This window comes from Prorops nasuta, unplaced genomic scaffold (genome assembly GCF_024137725.1).
Source record: "Prorops nasuta isolate Cenicafe-Biocafe unplaced genomic scaffold, Cenicafe_Pnas_1.2 PNAS00030, whole genome shotgun sequence".
NCBI lineage: Eukaryota > Metazoa > Arthropoda > Insecta > Hymenoptera > Bethylidae > Prorops > Prorops nasuta.
Window position 1 is genome coordinate 267,080 of NW_027116827.1, and position 26,110 is coordinate 293,189.

Genomic DNA, 26,110 nt, shown 5'->3' on the forward strand with positions numbered 1-26,110 from the left:
TAACTCATCCTCGCTTACCTCGTATACTATACACAGTGAGAAATTAAATCGTTTGTAGTTCAGGCCTCAGACTACATATGTACAGAGTGGTACAGAGTGACGTTAGCGGAGCAACACACGATTCAATTTTCTATTATATACATACTATCTTTATTTAGATTAATGCCAATTAGGAAGCTTTAAAAGTCAAAGGTTGTTGAAATAAAACTTCACTCAGATTCATTAAAATAAGAACCTAGTATTATTATAAAGATAATCTTAGCTAGAAGTTTGGCTCAAATCTAAGGTTTTGTTTCTGGCGCTGAAAGTTTAAGATATAGTTAAGAAGATTAAAGCGCCAAGCTACTGAACAATAGATACTAAAATGGAGTCTTATTAAGGGTGGAATTTTGATTATATTTTATTCATTTCATATTCTGATATTAATTTGTAAATTACAAAAACCGCACCAAAAATTGAAGTATCTAAATGAAAGTTCCTATTGCTCAAACTCATAGAGCTGCTGAAAAGGGTATTGTTTCAGCTTGTCAGCTAAACGAAGACAGTGATATAAGTGAATCATAATTTTATTATATTAGATACACAAACATTAAAAAAATACACAGAAAAATATTACTGCATGGATTAAATAATTTAATCCAACCCGGGAATGAAAACTATAGTATATAATTAAGGTGTGGTGTGCTCTTGGCACTTCTACAAGATTCCCAAAGACCAGAAAATGAATTCGAATCATTTACTTGTCGGAACGGATCTTGTAGAAGTGAGCCTCCCCACCACGACAAGGTGGCACACCGTCGGGGAGGGAGGCGGCGCCGCCTCACCTGAAACAAAAAGAAAACAAAAATAAATTTGAAAAAACGAGTGTTTAACCCAAAATGTGGAAAGATTTTCAAGGAAAATATTTCTACATTTCAGATTATAATAGAGTATTTCAAGGACAGACAAAAATATGAAATTAAAAATGATACTACTGAAAGTGAATGAATGAGGAAAAAAATTGTTACTTCTTTCCAGCGTTTAGTTGAAAAGCTTCCTCCTCTCGAGTGTGAATGTTAATTCACACAAAGGTCGACCAGATCATGACTGATACTCTCCTCAGTGACTAATTATCCTTACTTTCTTTGTCCCTTGGTGTGGATCCGAGTTGTCACACGAAGAACTACTACGTCGAGGAAACGATTTACACATCAATAATGATGGACCCCTATTAGGTGAACTTAATGAGCCAACATCGAGAGTCCACAAGGACAAAGTAAGTAAGGGTTGATAGTCACTGAAGGAGGATCAGCCCGAGCCAGTTGACTCTCGAGAGTCCACTTATCAATAAACATCTGTACTCGAATTAACAATGAATGAAAATAATAAAATTAATTTTGCCTATCCTTGAAATTATTTAAATAAATGTGCACTTAAGTAAACGGACAGTGTTTACTCCCTGCTCCTTGGTAGCCTTGTCCTACAAGAGTCCTTCCTAAAACATAAAATAAATTAAACAAGTATGAGAAATAGAAAAAGAAATTATTTGCCAGTATGTACGTCCTCTCCCGATGATGTCCCGAGTCCAAGTGACGGTTTGACTGGTTCCAACCCAGGATGGCAAAGGCGCATGATTATTGTCCATTCGTGTTGGATTTTTGTCGATATCGGACAACGTGGTCACTATCCATGGCCCTTTCTCGCTCCAACTGGAACAGAAAGAAAACAAAAATAAAATTGAAAAAACGAGTATTCAATCCAAAATGTGGAAAGATTTTCAAGGAAAATATTTCCACATTTCAGATTATAATAGAGTATTTCAAGGACAGACAAAAATATGAAATTAAAAATGATACTACTGAAATTGAATGAATGAGGAAAAAAATTGTTACTTCTTTCCAGCGTTTAGTTGAAAAGCTTCCTCCTCTCGAGTGTGAATGTTAATTCACACAAAGGTCGACCAGATCATGACTGATACTCTCCTCAGTGACTAATTATCCTTACTTTCTTTGTCCCTTGGTGTGGATCCGAGTTGTCACACGAAGAACTACTACGTCGAGGAAACGATTTACACATCAATAATGATGGACCCCTATTAGGTGAACTTAATGAGCCAACATCGAGAGTCCACAAGGACAAAGTAAGTAAGGGTTGATAGTCACTGAAGGAGGATCAGCCCGAGCCAGTTGACTCTCGAGAGTCCACTTATCAATAAACATCTGTACTCGAATTAACAATGAATGAAAATAATAAAATTAATTTTGCCTATCCTTGAAATTATTTAAATAAATGTGCACTTAAGTAAACGGACAGTGTTTACTCCCTGCTCCTTGGTAGCCTTGTCCTACAAGAGTCCTTCCTAAAACATAAAATAAATTAAACAAGTATGAGAAATAGAAAAAGAAATTATTTGCCAGTATGTACGTCCTCTCCCGATGATGTCCCGAGTCCAAGTGACGGTTTGACTGGTTCCAACCCAGGATGGCAAAGGCGCATGATTATTGTCCATTCGTGTTGGATTTTTGTCGATATCGGACAACGTGGTCACTATCCATGGCCCTTTCTCGCTCCAACTGGAACAGAAAGAAAACAAAAATAAAATTGAAAAAACGAGTATTCAATCCAAAATGTGGAAAGATTTTCAAGGAAAATATTTCCACATTTCAGATTATAATAGAGTATTTCAAGGACAGACAAAAATATGAAATTAAAAATGATACTACTGAAAGTGAATGAATGAGGAAAAAAATTGTTACTTCTTTCCAGCGTTTAGTTGAAAAGCTTCCTCCTCTCGAGTGTGAATGTTAATTCACACAAAGGTCGACCAGATCATGACTGATACTCTCCTCAGTGACTAATTATCCTTACTTTCTTTGTCCCTTGGTGTGGATCCGAGTTGTCACACGAAGAACTACTACGTCGAGGAAACGATTTACACATCAATAATGATGGACCCCTATTAGGTGAACTTAATGAGCCAACATCGAGAGTCCACAAGGACAAAGTAAGTAAGGGTTGATAGTCACTGAAGGAGGATCAGCCCGAGCCAGTTGACTCTCGAGAGTCCACTTATCAATAAACATCTGTACTCGAATTAACAATGAATGAAAATAATAAAATTAATTTTGCCTATCCTTGAAATTATTTAAATAAATGTGCACTTAAGTAAACGGACAGTGTTTACTCCCTGCTCCTTGGTAGCCTTGTCCTACAAGAGTCCTTCCTAAAACATAAAATAAATTAAACAAGTATGAGAAATAGAAAAAGAAATTATTTGCCAGTATGTACGTCCTCTCCCGATGATGTCCCGAGTCCAAGTGACGGTTTGACTGGTTCCAACCCAGGATGGCAAAGGCGCATGATTATTGTCCATTCGTGTTGGATTTTTGTCGATATCGGACAACGTGGTCACTATCCATGGCCCTTTCTCGCTCCAACTGGAACAGAAAGAAAGCAAAAATAAAATTGAAAAAACGAGTATTCAATCCAAAATGTGGAAAGATTTTCAAGGAAAATATTTCCACATTTCAGATTATAATAGAGTATTTCAAGGACAGACAAAAATATGAAATTAAAAATGATACTACTGAAAGTGAATGAATGAGGAAAAAAATTGTTACTTCTTTCCAGCGTTTAGTTGAAAAGCTTCCTCCTCTCGAGTGTGAATGTTAATTCACACAAAGGTCGACCAGATCATGACTGATACTCTCCTCAGTGACTAATTATCCTTACTTTCTTTGTCCCTTGGTGTGGATCCGAGTTGTCACACGAAGAACTACTACGTCGAGGAAACGATTTACACATCAATAATGATGGACCCCTATTAGGTGAACTTAATGAGCCAACATCGAGAGTCCACAAGGATAAAGTAAGTAAGGGTTGATAGTCACTGAAGGAGGATCAGCCCGAGCCAGTTGACACTCGAGAGTCCACTTATCAATAAACATCTGTACTCGAATTAACAATGAATGAAAATAATAAAATTAATTTTGCCTATTCTTGAAATTATTTAAATAAATGTGGACTTAAGTAAACGGACAGGTAATTAAGGCCTACTCGTTGACATCCTTGCTCTATACTTGTCGCACCTAAAACTTAAAAAAAAAAATTAAACAAGTATGAAAAATAGAAAAATAATTAGGATATTTGCCAGTACGTCCTCCTCCGATGATGGTTTGACTCCAAATGATGGTTTGCCTTTCTCCAACCAAGGGAGAAAGTACTATACGGTTGGTATCGATTCGTTATCGAATTTATATTGATATTGGACAGTTTTGCCACTAGGAATAGTCCTCGTCCACTCCACCTGAAAAAAAGAAATGTTAGTACAATATGAAAAAACGAGTATTTAACCTGAAATATGGAATGATTTTCAATGAAAATATTTATGTATTTCAGTTTATAATTACGAATTTCAAGAACTGGTAAAAATGGTATTTAATACAAAGATTCTACCAAAAATGTATGATTAAAATAAAGAGCAAATGGTATTTGATTGTAGTTATAAATTGAGAAACTTTTTATCTGTCGAAACTGAACGTTAATTCAATTAAGATGTGCCTTTATTAGTTGAACTGGACATGTGAGAAGATAGAATCCCCGTGGAGAATGATGTTGAGGTGATTCCGTTTACTTTAAAAGGAAATATAACACCAGAAAATGATAACCTGCTTAATACCGAAAACTATAATACCTACCTAATTCGCAAAGTTAAAGAGCTTACATATAACGCAAATCTAAACCTAAATGAAATACAGAAAAAAAGCGCAAAATAGAAATAGACGCAACGAAGAATCAGAGATAACATGAAAAAAAAAACAAGAATTGATTTTAACCGAAGAAAGACCAATTACAACCTACCGGTAGGTTTTTGGTCATTCTTCAGTAAATAAAAAAAATTTCCACGGTTTTACCCGCGGGACTTACTCATTCGGTGAATTCCCAGCAAATATCCGTACATGTTCTGCGATAATACCGACGATGGGGATGGTGATGTTGATGGCGTTGATGATGACGATGCAGATGGAGATGAAGAGGCTGACGTTAATCATTCGCGAAAAAAAGATTTTGATACGACACTACGCGAGGCGATTTTTTTTAACGTATACTACTCGGGATGACCGCACTCCGCGACGAATACTTATCGACTGACACTACGAAACTCGGATTTTCTAAACGTCATTGCGCGACGCGATTGTTTTTAAGGTATTCTACTCGAGACGACCGCACTCCGCGACGAACACTTATCGACTGTCACTACGAAACTCGGATTTTTCAAACGGCACTGCGCGACGCGATTTTTATTTTAGCTTATACTACTCGGGGCAACCGCACTCCTCGACGAACACTTCCCGACTGACACAAGGGAACTCTGATATTTCAAACGGCACTGCGCGACGCGATTTTTTTTTAACGTATAATACGCGGGACAACCGCACTCCGCGACGAACACTTATCGACTGGCACTATGAATCTCGGATTTTTCAAATGGCACTGCGCGATGCGATTTTTTTTAAGGTATACTACTCGGGACGACCGCGCTCTGCGGCGAATACTTATCGACTGACACTAGGAATCTCGGATTTTTTAAACGGCACTGCACGATGCGATTGTTTTTAAGGTATTCTACTCGGGACGACCGCACTCCGCGACGAACACTTATCGACTGGCACTACGAGACACGATTTTTTTTAACGTATACTACGCGACGCATTTTTATTTAACTTACACTACGCGAAACAACCTCACTCCGCGACAAACACTTATCGACTGACACTAAGAAACTCGGATTTTTCAAATGGCACTGCGCGACGCGGTTTTTATTTTAATGTATACTATGCGGGACGAACGCACTCAGCGACAAACATTTATCAACTGGCACTACGAGACACGATTTTTTTTAACGTATACTACGCAACGCGAAATTATTTTACTTACACTACGCGGGACAACCTCACTCCGCGACGAACACTTATCGACTGACATTACGAAACTCGGATTTTTCAAACGGCACTGCATACGCGATTGTTTTTAAGGTATTCTACTCGAGACGACCGTACTCCGCGACGAACACTTATCGACTGGCACTATGAATCTCGGATTTTTCAAATGGCACTGCGCGATGCGATTTTTTTTAAGGTATACTACTCGGGACGACCGCGCTCTGCGACGAATAGTTATCGACTGACACTAGGAATCTCGGATTTTTTAAACGGCACTGCACGATGCGATTGTTTTTAAGGTATTCTACTCGGGACGACCGCACTCCGCGACGAACACTTATCGACTGGCACAACGAGACGCGACTTTTTTTAACGTATACTACGCGCGCGCGACTCATTTTTATTTAACTTACACTACGCGAAACCACTTCACTCCGCGACGAACTCTTATCGACTGACACTAGGAAACTCGGATTTTTCAAACGGCACTGCTCGACGTGATTTTTATTTTAATGTATACTATGCTGGACAACCGCACTACGCGACAAACACTTATCGACTGGCACTACGAGACACGATTTTTTTTAACGTATACTACGCGACGCATTTTTATTTAACTTACACTACGCGAAACAACCTCACTCCGCGACGAACACTTATCGACTGACACTAAGAAACTCGGATTTTTCAAATGGCACTGCGCAACGCGATTTTTATTTTAATGTATACTATGCGGGACAAACGCACTCCGCGACAAACACTTATCAACTGGCACTACGAGACACAATTTTTTTAACGTATACTACGCAACGCGAAATTATTTTACTTACACTACGCGGGACAACCTCACTCCGCGACGAACACTTATCGACTGACATTACGAAACTCGGATTTTTCAAACGGCACTGCATACGTGATTGTTTTTAAGGTATTCTACTCGAGACGACCGCACTCCGCGACGAACACTTATCGACTGTCACTACGAAACTCGGATTTTTCAAACGGCACTGCATGACGCGATTTTTATTTTAGCTTATATTACTCGGGGCAACCGCACTCCTCGACGAACACTTCCCGACTGACACAAGGGAACTCTGATTTTTCAAACGGCACTGCGCGACGCGATTTTTTTTAACGTATAATACGCGGGACAACCGCACTCCGCGACGAACACTTATCGACTGATACTACGAAACGCGGATTTGTTAAACGGCACTGCGCGACCCGATTTTATTAACGTATACTACACGGGACAACCTCACTCCGCGACGAACACTTATCGACTGGCACTATGAATCTCGGATTTTTCAAATGGCACTGCGCGATGCGATTTTTTTTAAGGTATACTACTCGGGACGACCGCGCTCTGCGACGAATACTTATCGACTGACACTAGGAATCTCGGATTTTTTAAACGGCACTGCACGATGCGATTGTTTTTAAGGTATTCTACTCGGGACGACCGCACTCCGCGACGAACACTTATCGACTGGCACTACGAGACACGATTTTTTTTAACGTATACTACGCGACGCATTTTTATTTAACTTACACTACGCGAAACAACCTCACTCCGCGACGAACACTTATCGACTGACACTAAGAAACTCGGATTTTTCAAATGGCACTGCGCGACGTGATTTTTATTTTAATGTATACTATGCGGGACGAACGCACTCCGCGACAAACATTTATCAACTGGCACTACGAGACACGATTTTTTTTAACGTATACTACGCAACGCGAAATTATTTTACTTACACTACGCGGGACAACCTCACTCCGCGACGAACACTTATCGACTGACATTACGAAACTCGGATTTTTCAAACGGCACTGCATACGCGATTGTTTTTAAGGTATTCTACTCGAGACGACCGCACTCCGCGACGAACACTTATCGACTGTCACTACGAAACTCGGATTTTTCAAACGGCACTGCGCGACGCGATTTTTATTTTAGCTTATATTACTCGGTGCAACCGCACTCCTCGACGAACACTTCCCGACTGACACAAGGGAACTCTGATTTTTCAAACGGCACTGCGCGACGCGATTTTTTTTAACGTATAATACGCGGGACAACCGCACTCCGCGACGAACACTTATCGACTGATACTACGAAACGCGGATTTGTTAAACGGCACTGCGCGACCCGATTTTATTAACGTATACTACACGGGACAACCGCACTCCGCGACGAACACTTATCGACTGGCACTATAAATCTCGGATTTTTCGAATGGCACTGCGCGATGCGATTTTTTTTAAGGTATACTACTCGGGACGACCGCACTCAGCGACGAGCACTTATCAACTGGCACTACGAGACACGATTTTTTTTAACGTATACTACGCAACGCGAAATTATTTTACTTACACTACGCGGGACAACCTCACTCCGCGGCGAACACTTATCGACTGGCACTATGAATCTCGGATTTTTCAAATGGCACTGCGCGATGCGATTTTTTTTAAGGTATACTACTCGGGACGACCGCGCTCTGCGACGAATACTTATCGACTGACACTAGGAATCTCGGATTTTTTAAACGGCACTGCACGATGCGATTGTTTTTAAGGTATTCTACTCGGGACGACCGCACTCCGCGACGAACACTTATCGACTGGCACTACGAGACACGATTTTTTTTAACGTATACTACGCGACGCATTTTTATTTAACTTACACTACGCGAAACCACCTCACTCCGCGACGAACTCTTATCGACTGACACTAGGAAACTCGGATTTTTCAAACGGCACTGCTCGACGTGATTTTTATTTTAATGTATACTATGCTGGACAACCGCACTACGCGACAAACACTTATCGACTGGCACTACGAGACACGATTTTTTTTAACGTATACTACGCGACGCATTTTTATTTAACTTACACTAAGCGAAACAACCTCACTCCGCGACGAACACTTATCGACTGACACTAAGAAACTCGGATTTTTCAAATGGCACTGCGCGACGCGATTTTTATTTTAATGTATACTATGCGGGACAACCGCACTCCGCGACAAACACTTATCGACTGATACTACGAAACGCGGATTTGTTAAACGGCACTGCGCGACCCGATTTTATTAACGTATACTACACGGGACAACCGCACTCCGCGACGAACACTTATCAACTGGCACTATAAATCTCGGATTTTTCGAATGGCACTGCGCGATGCGATTTTTTTTAAGGTATACTACTCGGGACGACCGCACTCCGCGACGAGCACTTATCAACTGGCACTACGAGACACGATTTTTTTTAACGTATACTACGCAACGCGAAATTATTTTACTTACACTACGCGGGACAACCTCACTCCGCGACGAACACTTATCGACTGGCACTATGAATCTCGGATTTTTCAAATGGCACTGCGCGATGCGATTTTTTTTAAGGTATACTACTCGGGACGACCGCGCTCTGCGACGAATACTTATCGACTGACACTAGGAATCTCGGATTTTTTAAACGGCACTGCACGATGCGATTGTTTTTAAGGTATTCTACTCGGGACGACCGCACTCCGCGACGAACACTTATCGACTGATACTACGAAACGCGGATTTGTTAAACGGCACTGCGCGACGCGATTTTATTAACGTATACTACACGGGACAACCGCACTCCGCGACGAACACTTATCGACTGGCACTATAAATCTCGGATTTATCAAACGGCACTGCGCGACGCGATTTTTATTTTCACGTATACTATGCGGGACAACCGCACTCCGCGACAAATACTTATCGACTGGCACTACGAGACGCGATTTTTTTTAACGTATACTACGCGCGATGCATTTTTATTTAACTTACACTACGCGAAACAACCTTACTCGGCGACGAACTCTTATCGACTGACACTACGAAACTCGGATTTTTCAAACGGAACTGCGCGACGCGATTTTTATTTTAGCTTATACTACTCGGGGCAACCGCACTCCGCGACAAACACTTATCGACTGGCACTATGAATCTCGGATTATTCAAATGGCACTGCGCGATGCGATTTTTTTTAAGGTATACTACTCGGGACGACCGCACTCTGCGACGAATACTTATCGACTGACACTAGGAATCTCGGATTTTATAAACGGCACTGCACGACGCGATTGTTTTTAAGGTATTCTACTCGGGACGACCGCACTCCGCGACGAACACTTATCGACTGGCACAACGAGACGCGATTTTTTGTAACGTATACTACGCGACGCATTTTTATTTAACTTGCACTACGCGAAACAACCTCACTCCGCGACGAACACTTATCGACTGACACTAAGAAACTCGGATTTTTCAAATGGCACTGCGCGACGGGATTTTTATTTTAATATATACTATGCGGGACAAATGCACTCCGCGACAAACACTTATCAACTGGCACTACGAGACACGATTTCTTTAACGTATATTACGCGACGCATTTTTATTTAACTTGCACTACGCGAAACAACCTCACTCCGCGACGAACACTTATCGACTGACACTAAGAAAGTCGGATTTTTCAAATGGCACTGCGCGTCGCGATTATTTTTAACGTATACTACGCGGGACAACCCCTGGCGATTAGTGTATATTGATGTAAGGATGTATGTATACATACACTGACCGGATGGCGTCTTTCAATGCATTTAGGAACTGTGATATAGAGTCTCTCACCATCCATAATTAAAGACGGAAAAGTGCGAGAGCACACACTTTTGATTAAGAAAACTGTAAATGTTATTACTGAAAGTATTTTTATATAAAGCGTATGCTAACTCGAGCTTTTTCGTCTTGAGTTATTGATGATGTGAGCGGCCCTATAACGTAGCTCCTAAACGCATTGAAAGACGCCATACATACAGTCTATACACATTACACTATCGAGAATGAGCGAGTTTTGTATTGTATTGAGACATTATATTTGTTTGTTTTGCCTACATTTCTTACACTTTTCATATTTCTGTCTCTATCCATTTTATAAGTTGACACCGTAAAAAGTGCACAAAGTGCAAAAAGTGTAATGGTTGCGTTTCAAATTTTAAGCGATAAGGTAGCGCTATATCATGATTGGTCAGTTGAATCAATTTGACCAATCATGACCAATCATGACACGTATTTTACCTAGCGCTACCATAGCGCTAAAGTTTTGAAACGCAGCCAATTTGACCAATCATGACACGTATCTTACCTAGCGCTACCGTAGCGCTAAAGTTTTGAAGCGCAGCCAATGGTTGCATTCAGTAGAGACAACAGTTGCGGAACTGTTGAGTAATTCTTTTTAAACTTCTACTTCTATTGGAAAACATTATAGGATCTAAGAGTAATAGCCAATAACATACAACGCTCCTTCTACATTTGTCTCTACTGAATGCAACCAATGACTTTCTGCTAAAGCGAGCAGACCTATTGACATGGGTCGATACTCGATATAAAAACCAGTTCTGCAAACTTCTAGTGACTTCTACAAATCTAAAGCACTCTGGCTTTCGCTTCTGCTCTTCAGCTAATTTTCAGAACAGAACTTCCAGACAGTGCCTTTTGTCTTTTGTCGCTTAAAAAAATAACCTAACTTAACCTAATTGCACCCGCCACTCACTGCTGGCAACAGTAGCAACTGGTAGCAAGTGTAGCAACTGGTAAGTTGCAGCTGGCCTGACACTTGGTAGTCCTGGCAGTAGTAGCACTTATCCAGAATCCAGAAAATCCGGATGTTTGTTACTTGAATGTCAATATAAGTTAAGGTAGTAAGGACCAGTAAGTAAGGACTCTGGTAAGGACAGCAAGTAGCAGTAAGACAGAGGCTACAATTTTTCAAGTTTGTTTATTGGCATATTAAATCGTATGAAATAAAGTAATGTCGAATAATTCTGACGATGAACTGAACGGTGATAGATCGGATGAATGGGTTTATTATCGAGATCGAAAGGAGTGGAGTGACGTGACACCGCTTTCTCAAGATGACACCCCAAATCCGATTGTAGCTATTGCCTATTCCGTAAAGTGTATGTTATGATAAGTTTCTAACGTATACTTACATTAAGCTCTTTAATTTTGTTATATCGTAAAATTAAATTTATTCTCTTAAAGAATTTTATAGTCAGTTCAATGTATTTTTTTAGTTTCTTAACATAACCTCTATTATTTCTTATTTTTTTGAAATATTTTCAGTTAAAGATGCCTATGATTATTTTCGAGCAATTTTAAAGTCTGGAGAAAAGTCAGAGAGAACGCTTCAGTTAGTTGAAGACTGTATCTGGTTAAATCCAGCTAATTATACTGCATGGGTGTATCGCAGAGATGTACTTAAAGCTCTTGAGAAAGACTTGCATGAAGAATTACAATTTAGTGAAAATATTATTGAGTATACCTCAAAAAATTATCAGGTTTGGCATCATAGAAGGTGCATTGTTGAACAGCTTCGTGATCCTAGTAAAGAGCTTCAATTTATAGAAAATATTTTACGAAAAGATGCAAAAAATTATCATGCTTGGCAATATAGGCAGTGGTGCATTGAAACATTCAAGTTAGTGTTTAATCAGCACTTATTAATTTCAACAAAAAATTGTTAAATAGCTATCTAATAGCTTACATATTTTATTACAGCTTGTATGACAAAGAGTTGGAATATGTGGAAAAGCTGATAGATGAAGATGTTCGCAATAATTCTGCTTGGAATCAAAGGTTTTTTGTCATAAACAACACAACTCAATTTGAGCCAGAAGTAATAGATCGAGAAGTAGATTTTACATTAACCAAATTAGAACTGGCAAAAGAAAATGAAAGTGTTTGGAGTTACCTTAGGGGGTAAACTTTAATAATATTGCCCATCTAATTTCATGCATTTTATAAAAATCAATTTTATAAATATTTTATATAATTTCAGTGTTCTCATGAAAGATAATAGAGGAGGTTTAAGTAAAAATGAAAAAATTCTAGAAAAATGCAAACAGTTGTATTTAGATGGCTGTAGGAGCAATCACTTATTAGCATGTATTATAGATATCTGCGAGGAACAATACAAATCTAATAGCTTAGCTACAGATCCAATGTTTAGTATTGATAATGGCCTTAAGGTGAATTTGAAGATTGCTTCTTATAATTAGACTATTATGAAATTTTAATAATCAGGCATACTTATTATTTTCATTTATCCTTTTCAGCTTTGTAAAGACTTATCGGAACAGTATGATAAAATAAGAAAAAGATACTGGCATTATATTAGTTCACAGCTGGAAAGATTGAAATCCGAGGATTCCGAGGGCCGTTGTCTATTAAATTAATATTTTGTAGTTTTTGTTTCCTAAAAATCAATTTTACTAAATCAAAGGTCCTTAAAACAAATTAATGTTAAACAGAAATACTATTAAAGCCACTTTTACTGCCATGAAAATTGTGAAAAATTAGATAAATAAATTTTATTATCATCTAGTATGTATGTTAAGTATAATAAAAAAATATATTAGAGAAGAGAAAAAAGTGATTTGAAATAACACTAAATCAGTTTTGTATTTTAATGCGATAATAAATAAATTGATGCGAGAACGTTAATTATCTATTTATTTATAAAATAGTTACATACTTCCAAGTATGATACAATAACTAATTTTTATAATAATTATAATAATGACTAGGCTTTGGCATAACTAAGATGACGTGAAACGCAACGTTTAGTAACGACGATGAATATGATTTTCCTGGATGTGTCTTCTGCCTTTTTAAAACACAGTAAAACCGAAATCCTTTTATACGAGGTTATGCGTTGATATGGATCCCTCGTAATATAATCAGTAAAGCCTCCGTTTCAAGGCAGTGTCAAAATCTTTTAAAGCAAAACTTAAATTTCGTTGCGGATAAGCGACGGGCAGTGACTGCAATATTACTCAAGTTAAACAATTTTCATATTTTATAAACTAGCTCTCCAATATAATTTGAAGCTTATAAAAGTTAACGTTATCATAACAAATTAATTTATAATTTTGATAAGCAATAGTATAAATATTTAGTAATTTCAACTATCACATTTGTGCTGAAGATTACAAAAAAAAAAAAATGACGGGAGCAAACAATAAACTGGATTTATAGAGATAATCAAATGAAATATAAGTTTTCAGCACGGAATTTCCTTTAAGAGGGCATGGTCTTTACCCGTGTTTTTCTATTCTAACATTTAACAATCAACATCCAAACAATTACTCTTGTTGTACGTGCTTGTTTTTCAGCAATGGTATATTTCTTCTTCGAAAGAATGTAAAATCTGATCTGTCAATAAAGAAATATACCTTAGCCATACATCGTTGAACCATTTTATTAGAGCTATGAGACACGTAGTCTGACGATGGATATACAATATATTTATATACATATATGCGCTTAGTTTACACTGAAAATATATGGCGATGAAATTACCATTTGTTTTGCTTAAAATCCTTCATATTTAACATGGTATATTAATTTCTGTTCAACTTTAATACGTGTTTAATTACGGTGCCCGAGTTATCTCGCATTTCAGGTTCAACTATTTCTATACTAAATCACATCTTTCAATTTTGCGAATATTATTTAATGTAGAAAGTAGTATTACCTTTGAATTCTACGTTTCTCGTGCACCGCGCACCGTGCACCGTGCAGTGTGCGACACAGATTAGGCTATTTTAAAGTTCTTATTATTTCTCTCCTTATAATTACATAGACTATGATTGGACCATCTGTCAGCCAGTAAAAGTAATACACAGCTCGACCATACATATATTTTTCTCGTTTATAATAATTTTAATGCCATCCAACAGAGAACGGATTAATCATATTCCGTCAATTGTAATATACTCATGTATATTAATTCGTACTCATATCTCTATATAGAAGGTTTTGTTTTATTTAATAGAATCATTAAGCGGCTCGTTTGTCGAATTGCACTTGCGCTCTTTCTGTCCAGCAGTATATCTATACCTATAGAGGGACCATCATTTATAAAACGTCTCAAAGGATAGACGGAGAAAAACGCGCATCTTCTTAACTAATACAAGCGATGGTAAATTTTGCCCAAGATCTGTTCGAAGCCTTTTTACCATTTGAATTCAGAGAGATTTTATGCAATTTTTTCTTACTTTCCTACGTGTATGCTTTAAGGACGTTTCAAATGACGAACCCTATTATACAGAGTATGTGAACAAGGTGTGGGACTTAAAAATATTTTGAAGATTAAGCGCTTTGGTGAAAAAAAAAACTGTTGGGCTTCTAAAACGTACTTTTAAAAATGTATCAATTGGCGTCTCTGATAGAAACCTCGGATGGACATTCGAGGGTTATTTAACTGAATGCTACCTGGAATTTTGTTTTGAAATGGAACCCTTAATTTTTAATCGCATTTTCTCGTGACACGTCTCAAGAGCTTTCGAAACTCTTCTTTTCATTTTTTCATTTCGTCCAGTCGTTTACGAAATCTTTCGATTATGCACGTGTAAGCATACGATCACACACATCATTTCCATAAAATTCAATATGTAATTTCCAATTTAAATATTTTGGAAACGATTGGCGAATAAATTAAAAAAATTGAAAAGAGGATTTGGGAAAGCTTTTGTGATAAGCTACAAGAAGAATGGAACAAAAATGTGGGGGCTTTTATACAAAAACCTCGAAGTGACTTCCACGTGTCCTTCAAAATTCTATCCTAGTTTAAGCTGTAGAGACTGTCCGATAGAAATTTAAAAGTTCTTTTAGCAAAGTGACAGAATGTTTCTTCCTCGTTGCTTAGTTTTCAAAATATTTAGGGGCTCCACACCTCTTTTCCACAATCCGCATATGCGTATTACCCTTATGTGATGCTATATTAAATATAAAAGATACCATCGAGACAGGAGATAGCCCCGAGAAAAGTTTGTCTACTTATAGAGAAGAAGATAGGTTCATTTTGAGAAGATAGAGATAATTCAATTTTTTATTTATACAGTATCTTTACTTTAGATTGGACGAGATCATATTATAAACATGATTATTAGTTTTTCTCAGATTATTTCCATTTTTCCGTGTTCAAAGGTAAAAATAAAGCTTTTCTTTTATCAAATGTAACTTCGTACTGTTATATGAATAAGTTTGTCAATTTTTTTATTGAATTCGTCCATAAGAATATTTCGAGTCGAGGTTTTACAAGTTGCATAGAGTTTCTCGTGCTTGAAATTAATTGAGTTGAAGAAAACTCTCTAAAAATATTTAGCACGTTGAACGCCTACTGATCGTAACAATTTTATGTCCCAATAAATAATTATATAGTGCATCCACTATAAGGTGGATTTTCTAACGAGTAGTGGATTTGGTAAAATGTTCTACTGCAGCTTTAACGAGAGATTATCAGACATTGGAATTTACCCTTTACTGCGCGGTTTTATACATATGCAGTACTTTTTTCTTAACGATTCTTTTACATTTCTTTTTTATATAGTCTTAATATATTGATTAAAGAAATGTCAGCATATAAATCTTGAAAGTGAAGTGGAAATATAAAAGAACCGCTAAGAAAATGGGGTGCTGCAAATGTGCAATAAAGTGCAGTAAAGGGTTAAGGTAGATCTGGCTATTTTTCTATAAGGATTTTTTCTTATTGTCTTATCTATATCTGAGCAGAATTTAATCAAGGGTGACAATCCAACGATAGCTCATTTTACTATAAATTGATGATTTCTCAGTGCCAAAATCTTGCCTTGGAAAATGAGGTGCTTCGTATCGACTGTGCAATCGTTTAGTTAATTTTGGCCATATTTCTCTGGGGCATAGCTAAACGGATTAAGTTTTATAATTAATAAGTTACTTACACAAGTTAGCTTATATTAACGATTTTTCTTATCTTGGCTTTATCAAATATCGGATTTTGCTTTAAAATATGGGACTCCTCTAGGATTGTAGCGTTGAAGGATACGCAAGTACGTACAATATATTGTTATGATGATTAGATTTACAAGGAGGACATTAGCTAAATAATAAATATTTTAGTTAATAGTGCTAGATTTTATTGACACAGGGATGAAAAAATGGACTATTAGACGACATTTTCTGATTTAAACCTGGTCAAAGTTTGTGTATTTACTTTGTAAATTTACTATATGTGTACCAGTATTATAATGTTTGCTCACTAATGTGCTGATTGTATCTGTTTAGAGCTGAAGTTTATTATCGAGTGTGCGAGTACGTTTTGATAAAAATTGTTTTTGTGTTTAGTAGTTGTAACGGTGTACGTGTGTCCTTTTTTAAAGAAAATTAATCAAGTGCAAAGCAATAATGACTAATTGCTCTCTGTCGTCTATGAATATTTAGGCATTGTGTTTCTTTCACATCTAAGATTTAATCATACTGGGATCTGTGTGGAGAGGCTGATATTGAAAGTGCCTAAAACAATAGAGTGTACTTACTATATTGTTACCTCTTCTTGTTTCTTGTCTCTCTCTAGACACTTATTTAAATAACTTCAAAGACATACGGTAGTGATCGAGTTAACGTGAGAAAACATTCCATGTTTTTCTCAATCTATTTATAACGTAACCTTATGCTCAAACTATAAGCATTGCTAAAAATTGCAGAAAGTACAATTTCTAATCCTGAATAATTGTTTATCGCGTGCAATCTATTATTTCCCCTTTTTAGCTTAATTTCTAATCCTGCTAACTTTCACCCTTTTATCGTCATATCTGAAAATCAGTTTTTATTTCAGATCAGAGAAAGCTTAAAGGATAAACGAAGCTTTTCAGTTTCTTATTTTATCTTATGTTTAACGGACTTTGTAATCGTAGTTTTACCTTTAGACGACTTCTAATTGTAAAATAAGCGGATGATTTCCAATATGGGCAATAATAATTTATGTAAAAATTACAGAAATTTTATTAAAGGCTGTTATGCGTTATTGATTTAAATGAATCTTCTTGTATTGATATTTTTACAGCAGCTAGATATTTACGAATAAAAAATTAAACAATTATTCTTTAAATTTTCTTAAATTCTGACTACCCCTCTATCTCCTATAATTCTCCGCTCTCTCTCTCTTTCTCTTTCTCTCATTTCAAATTCATTAGCTTAAGTTACATACTCTAGCACTTCGATGCTTCGGAACTCTTATGACACGCTGATTTAAATTTTTCCCCTTATATAAACCGGAAATAGGCAGTGATAAAAAATGATTAAAAATACACATGCACATATTTCCTTCGAGTATATCTGTTTTCGTCAATTGCCAATGCTTTCGTCCAAGCTTTAAAGGATCGTAAGTTAGCGTATTTGGTAAAACGGTTTCATGCAGAATTTTAGTATATTTTGTCTAATCAATTAGTGGCGCCTTTTAATTATTAAACACATAAGCATCAAATAAATCCTCTTTCTCTATCAGCACAAAGGTTTTTAACGAGCTAATGTCTTACCACAAGAATTCTCTCATCCGTCACAAAAATAAATACTTTTATTTTGTTTTGCCTATATGTATACATTTACAATTAATTCTAAAATAGATTTACGATCACGATCTAAAGTATGAATGAAACAGAAATTCCAAGCCTATTAAACCACCGATAAGAAATATACAATTACTCCTAAAATTAACCATACAAGATGTAAGATTTAAGAAATCTCTTACAATAAATGTTTCAACAATTGTTTATTTCCTTTAGCGAGTATATGTTTTTATTGCAAATAAATGTGAAATAGAATTGCAATAATTACATATTTTCGTTCAAGTAAAAAAAACAAAACAAAACAAGTGTACAAATATTTATTCCGAGATATCAAATAACTTGTACGTCATGTACAGTCTCTCACCTTTAGGAATAATTGCATTTGATAAGCGTTGCACAGAGAAAATATTCTTATATACCATTTCTGTATACTTATTATCGGTATCGCGTAATTGAATATTTTTTCTATCAAAAACTGCTCATACTATTATTTTCACCTACTCTTTCCTACAATTTCTTTCGCTCTCTTTAGTTTTCCTTTACAACCTGACAATCACGTATACATAGTCTATTGCACTAAATAGCTATACATATACACTTGCCAGACAAAAGAGGAAAACAGTAGCTTTACACTCTTCGCGATTCGTTTTTCAAAAGTCACATCAACATGTAAACAGATATAATTCTTTCAAGCTAATTTTTATATTTCACACTTCAATATTATTTCACAATCTTTCATGTTTTTTTTGTTATTTTTTTTTTAACAAGTTATTAATATTTGTTACAAATAATAAAAATCTTTACTTATGTTGGAGTCAGCGCATAACACTGACTCAAACCCCAGATTAAAGGAAAATTAGATTTATACATATTTATTCTTCCATAATATTATTTAGCTTTGTCATTCGCAGCAGAGTACGGAGAGAGTAACGAGATACTCTTGATATATACGTAAAATAATTCACATTACAATATTACTACTACATTATCTGTTGGATGGTGCCTCAATCTATCTTATATAGCACTCGCATGAAAGTTAAGCTCTGTCAAGAATGTTTCATCGAGACTTTGAAAGAAAAGGTGCAATTTCCCGTAAAAAAATTATCGTGATGCTTTTCATGATAGCTGATATCAAGTTTCACCTCGAAACGCTCCTCTCTCGCAGCAGTTTTTATACAAATAAATCCTCTATTTTGTATAATATATACTATATATATATATATGTATGTATAATAATCAGATTTCATAAGAAGCCGTTTCAGAAAATATTCTTGGCGAATTATTTTTCGGTTCTGTGTATCCTTAGCCATTCATCTCGACAAAGACGTTATAAGAATAATCAATTTTTGCCAACAATCGCCTCATCGAAACTCAACTATGATTATTATCGTCAAGAAAAAGGCTGTTTTTCTGCTTTCGCTATTCAACTATCCCAATGATTTTTCCTTTAAAAACAAGCTTCCTCGCGCCTGACAAATTTTGCCAGCGGACACACAAGTTTGTCCTTCAAATCGCATATGCGCGCGTTTGTCAAACGCGAAACGTCGTAAATCCATACAGCAGCCATGGACGATCAACGCCTGGTTCCATCGAAACTAGTCCAGCCAGTGTCAAGTCCTCTCCCGAGGACAATCTTTCTGCAAAATTCTAGTGTTTCCTGTGTTTCCCGCGCGTAAACATTTAACCCAGACACGGGGTCAATAACTATTAGTTCCTGCAGCACACGGTTATGCGATACGATATTTTCGCTATTCGAGCACCCTCTACGCGTTCCCTCGAAAGGGAACGTTTCCCTTTTCCCCTCTCTTTCCTCCTTCACTTACACACGCCCATTATATACCCCAAATCGATTCACGAATCAATTAATTTTGCAAAATTAAACTCTCCCTCTATTTACCATCTATATACGTAGACTCTTTTCAAGAGTCTTTTCTTCGTTAATTCCTGCTGAATTTCTGCAGTACCACTGAACTTTATTATAATAGATATAGATATATATATATATATATATATTTCGGTTGTATCTCGAAAGTTACAACGATGTTTCGGCAAGTGATCCAGTGATCCTCTCATCGTTGCGTTGGTTCATTGTTGATTCGTTTCTTAATTCGCTGGACGCAAGTTGCTCTCGATCGATCATCGTGTGTGTCTGTCTCTGTGTGCTTGTGTTTGTGTGTAGATTTGGCGGGGAGGGACCTAAAAGTGGTGCAACTTTTTCCTCCTCCTTCTTCCAGCTGTATAGTCGAGAAGGTATCATAATTATAGAAAAAGTGCAGCACGATTGAGCGCGATAGCCGGTTGGACCGAAGCGAGCAGCTCATTAGTCAACTGATTGGTCGATTCAGGTCCATGGATCGTAACGGGGTCGTGCCGCGTGTCAGAAGGCCGTGTCCAGCGCTGCCATACTCGTCGAGATATCAGGATCCGCGCGGCAGGCATCTAAAAACTCGGTCAGCGTCACCACTCCATCCTTATTCCCATCCATTTTCTGAAACCAAACAAATAAATCTGCTGTATCATCGATTACTCTCCAAGGATCTCTAAACAACTCAAGGACCTTTATAAATCACTCGACCCTCCATAAAAAATACATCCAATGGTCCAATTACACCTTTATTCCCCTAAACCATTAGCTCTTTTAATTGTACAATGAATCTCGAGAAATGTTCCTTTAAAATTATATAATACTACTCCAGTACTCGATTTATTTTATGAACTATCTGGGAATTAAAATTATAATGCTTCTTAGACACCAAATTTTCGGTTTTATTGATTCTACGAACGAAGGGAGAGAGAGAGAGAGAGAGAGAGAGAGAGAGAGAGAGAGCGTTTGGTAAAATTTTTCTTTTCTCCCAACAAGCTGAGGACGTTTGCTTTTTTGTCATAAGTTCATTCCAACAAGTATATTCTGTAGTTGCCACGGTATAGCGTTGGGTGAAACGCTTTTAGCTCTGTGAATCTAATTATCGTTAATTGGCTAAAAGCTGTTTATGCAACAAGAGTGTGGTGTACGTTCTTCGGTACTTGTGATGTTCGTCAATGGAATTATTAGAGAAAATAAGGAAGAATTACGTGTCGTGTGATTGATGGCAAATAATTATAGTATAAAAGAGAATTACAATTAGATGAGTCAAGTAGTGTATTTAAGAGTTCATTTTTCAATGTTTTTCTTGCAAAGGGTGTGCGAACGGTAGGTGAATGGTAAAATTATTATGATATAGGAAGTTGAATAGGCCAATAACTGCTAGTAAAATGTTTGGGGACGAGTGTATTTGAATGGGTGAGAGGTGGTCGAGGATTGGGTGAAGGGGTGGGAGTGGGATGAAAATAGGGATGGTCTTTCGTGGTATACTGCTGGCCGATGGGGTTAATCGAAATCACGCTTTACAACGACTAACGGCCTATCATCAAAACCAGGCAATTCCATTAGAACCCTCTGTTATATTGGCTCGCGTTTCGAATTACTATGGAAACGATTTATAATTATAACCGCCCTATACTATACGTATACTTGAAATTATAATTCACCCTCCCATATTTTCCTAATTTTTCTCCCTTTTCCTCATAAATTGACGCTCTTTAATTTTTGCCATTGAAAACCCTGTAAAAGTGAGATAGCTGATTCGCTGTGGGTGCTTATTTAAAAAATTGGTCCATGTAATTTAAGATCCATGATGGGCACTGCATTAAAGAGCTCTGGCAGTTTCAAAATAGCATTGTTCAGCTTTTTACCACAACTCAAATGACTATTCGCTCTTCGCGTATACTTGTTTGCCCCAGCGTATTCGTGCACAATAGGGGTCTGTATTCGGCTCGTTTTTAATTAACGCTTGCGGCGTGGCACCACCACGTCAGGTAACATCTGCTTTTCACTTGATTAATTAACACCAATTGATTTCTCCATTTTTTGGCCTTTGCAGTATTTCGCAGAGAAAATGAGACAAAATTAGACTGGTCTGTGAAAAACTATAATTCTTATTCGAAGCAGAAATTTTTAATTAACCATTATCCTTTTTTTTATGCGCACAATTCATTCGATATTTTACGAACATAATAATTCGTTGCTGTGTATTATATAGTATACGCTGGAGTTGAAAAAGTGTGTGGATAAAAGGAAAAGTAACAAAAATAGGTTCTGAAAAATGTTCGCACCATTTTCAGAGAGTAGGTAATAAAAAAAGGCATATAGATAATAGCTCTCACTATTTGATTTATTTAAGCTTCTTTTGTTATTAGCAAGCTGAATCGTCACTGGCTGAAAGAGCGTCGCAAACAATCTGTCATCCAAGCTGAATATACGTAGATTGCATGACTGCATTCATAAAACAAGCGTAGTACAGATATACGCGCAGTACTTTGTTGGCCGATTACATCTAATAACTTTAATTAAGCAGAGTAATGTTCGTAGCCGTGTACAAATTATCTAAGATAATTTCATGTTTACGATCGTTGAGAAATGTTATTTACTTGTAAATTTATTACAGTTGCAACATGCTCTCTGCTATATTTATTATTATTATGTTGTAATATATGTGTATTCGTCCTCGAACAATTATTTTAAAGCACCGTGCACGTATAGAAGCGCGAGATTAATTCCGCGATAAATCCGCTTTCCCCGTTAATTTCTCTAATTATATATGAGTCGCCGTCCCAAATTCTCAATCTTTTCTTTTCATTATCGTTATCACTCTCTTTCGCTGTGCTAGGCTAAAAATTACACTCTTTTCTCCCTTAAATCGCGCCATTGGGTTTTCCTCCTTTGGACAAATTTTCAGGCAAATAAAATGCTTTCGTAAGAAACGGGGATAAATACTGGAACGCTGCGCGGCTCGAATAGCAAGTAGCTGCGGTCTCACTTTGGGTAAATTTATCGCGGCCTAGATATATACATATATATATATATATATGACAGATAGTTAATTGCATTCAATCCGGAAGGCAATAAATTATTATTAAAGACGAATATATAGAAAAGCTATAATAAAAATAGGCGAAACGTGAGGGATAGCTGCAGGTATACTCGTGCAAAAAGAGCAAAGTCAGTGGAATGGTTCATAAGGTGTCCAGTGGTTTATTTTTCATCGGTAGTCAGTATTCATGCCGCTGGCACGAGTCTAACCGTGCTTTATCGTTCGCCTGAAAGGGCTTTACAAACGCGATGAGGCCAAAACGGGCCAAAGCCCCTGCACGCTGCAGCTTGCCAACTTCCCCTGGACCGGAAGTCTCCTGGCAATCCGGACCGTGAGAAACAGCCGCAAAGCCTGAAAAAAACTTGCGAAAATTCTTTTCCCGTCTGGCGACGTTTTTACGCTCCATAAAACATTTTCAGAGGAGCGGGGCGCCACGCGAGTGCTCGTTAAGGGCTCGCTCTCGTCGCTTCCAGCGAGGACGGCTTGTTTCAAAATATTCAGCCTTTAAAAAAAAAGATCAGTTGTTCGTGTTTAAACAGTACTTGGCTTTCTTCCCGGACCAACCGTTCGTAATTAGGCTCGCGTCTTTGTAAAGCAGCAATCTTGTCAAACGTAATTACGGTGTGGCCAACCCTTTAATGTGTAGGCTTTTCATCTTTCCCCACTCCCACCTCGTGCTTCTCCCCTCTTGTCAGCTTTTAGTTATTAATCCAGAGTCGAAAGACAAACCGGAGGAATTTTTCAAGAAGCTGATCGTGCGGCTACATAAATATTATCGCGCTTGAATGCATAAATTAGGTTTGCCGCAGCTGCTGCTTTTTTGTGTCTCTCGCCTTATAGTGATTCGATCTATATATAGTCATCGGTTAACATAGTTTCTATTCGCCTCCCATTAGTTTGTCAGGGACGGTCAAGCGTTTTCTTTTATTTCGACTGATGTCGTAGCGTTATAAGGTGTAAATCCACGCTTTGCTCGACTCTTCGCGTATCATGCTTCCCCACAGCCACCGTAATGGCCCTGTAAAAGCACATTACATTTTATGCTTTCTCTCCTATCGCCAACGATCTTTTTTTCATACTACTATTATTCTTCATCTTAGCGTTATCGCTACGCTGCCTTCCCGTGATCCATTCAAAATTTTATTAAATATCATATTATTATTATCATCCCTCCCATAAATATAATTCCATATTGATGAAAGTGCGCACGAAAAATAATCAAATATAGTAGAGCAGAGAAATAAATAACTATTATTCCTCACCTTCAGTGCTATCACCCCTAGCTATTTCAATCCATTTAAAATCTCTGGACTGTTATTACCCTTTTCGCAAATATAGTTGCGTACTAATGAAATTGCATGGAATCTAATTAATTAATACAAAAATAAATATATTATTATTCACCTTCAATGTTGTATAATCTTTTAATATATATATATATACTAATATTATTTCTTTCATAAATATGATTGCACGCGTTACTCATGAACAACTCACAAAAAACAATAAAATATTTAGAAATAAATATCTAATAATTGCAATTGATTTAATTACACGGAAAATAATGGAAGATTGCATAAATGATGTAAATATTAAGATATACAGTTTATTGGTAGCGCGCGAGTAGTTATTTAAAAATGTCTTCTTTATGAGATATTTTTTTGTTGTTTTATTTTTTTAGCGTAGAGTATGTCAACGAAGGGTGGTTTGCAGTATTGAGAGTAAGTGGTTGCTTGCACTGCGGCGCGGGAAAAGGCTCTTGCTAAAAGGTCCCGAGGACCTTGGAAGCAAAATCGTTCCAGTCCCGTCTCCTCTCGTATACTCTCGGCTTACTTGAACGCAGACGTCGTTTCTGTCATCGTTAGATCGATTAATCTACTGCGTATAGGAGGCTAATGGATGTCAAGGAGGATGAATAGCCAAGTAAAATGCGCGTTTCCACCACGAATTTTGCATTTCCCGATAAAGAAAAATGTTCCTCGCCTATAGAGCGCATCGAGAGACTTTGCTAACCCAATCACTTTAAAGCTATCGATGCAGCGTTTGCTTAACCCAGCCAGAACACGCTTTCAAAAAATGCCATGTAATCGTGTATCCCTCTTAGCCGATAAGATCTCACTCTCAAAAAAATATTTATATTCTTTTTTATATATAGCTAGTATCGATATATGTATACAACTCGCTAATAACCAAAAGGAACGAAACCGATTCAATCGAAAGAGTCGTCATTCATTTTTTTTATTCACCTATTTCAAGTTTTCCAATTGATATACGAACTAAACACGCACATTATATTGCAGTATTATGTATGGAGGGTAATGTATCCTGCATTTTACAACCACGTTTCATTGCAAAAGTTGCTGCGTGAACATAGAAATCGATGCTTTACTCGCCAGCCTTATACGTTTGGTCTGGACCCTGCAGAAACAGCAAGGATGGTCTTGACAGTTAAATAAAGTTGCATAAAAGTAATAACTAAAAGATACTTTTTATTTCCTAGCCATGTATTTTTTTCTTTATTTTCGTGGATGGTACCGATATTTTTGCTGAAAATGCTGCGCTATATAAAGAGAAACGATTGTTATAACACAGCCATTTTTTTTCAATGCTAAAAAAATTGAGCTGAAAAAGTGATTTTTTGCACGCTGAATGCTATGACGTCTCTGGGAAGCAATATTAAGAAATAAAAAATTCGGATTTTTGGCACAGACTTTAAGCCATGGAGATGTTGGATTTAACTAAAAATGCAGCATAGCACACACGAACTTTCATTTCATTCATAAATAATGTAGGAATTTCACTGGTAAAATTTAATAGCGTTGCGTAACACAGGCACACGTGGAACTG

At 37.1% G+C, this 26,110-nt stretch overlaps 2 protein-coding genes across 2 annotated transcripts in view; one reads left to right on the top strand and one right to left on the bottom strand.

Annotated features, from left to right (window-relative positions):
• The first annotated feature begins 11,381 nt into the window (after positions 1-11,381).
• Fnta (farnesyl transferase alpha) lies at positions 11,382-13,447 on the top strand. Its single transcript, XM_066742344.1, has 5 exons — positions 11,382-11,924; positions 12,091-12,445; positions 12,526-12,726; positions 12,806-12,995; positions 13,083-13,447. Exons 1-5 carry the CDS (start codon positions 11,777-11,779, stop codon positions 13,200-13,202), a joined length of 1,014 nt encoding a protein of 337 aa, XP_066598441.1. The 5' UTR covers positions 11,382-11,776; the 3' UTR covers positions 13,203-13,447.
• A 15-nt stretch (positions 13,448-13,462) lies between these two features.
• The window catches only part of LOC136782916 (A-type potassium channel modulatory protein KCNIP1), a 46,700-nt gene continuing 34,052 nt past the window's right edge, over positions 13,463-26,110 (bottom strand). The window contains exon 7 of the mRNA XM_066742687.1: positions 13,463-20,841. Within this exon, the coding sequence (XP_066598784.1) occupies positions 20,731-20,841 (111 nt within the window). The 3' untranslated portion in view covers positions 13,463-20,730. The remainder of the gene's footprint in view (positions 20,842-26,110) is intronic.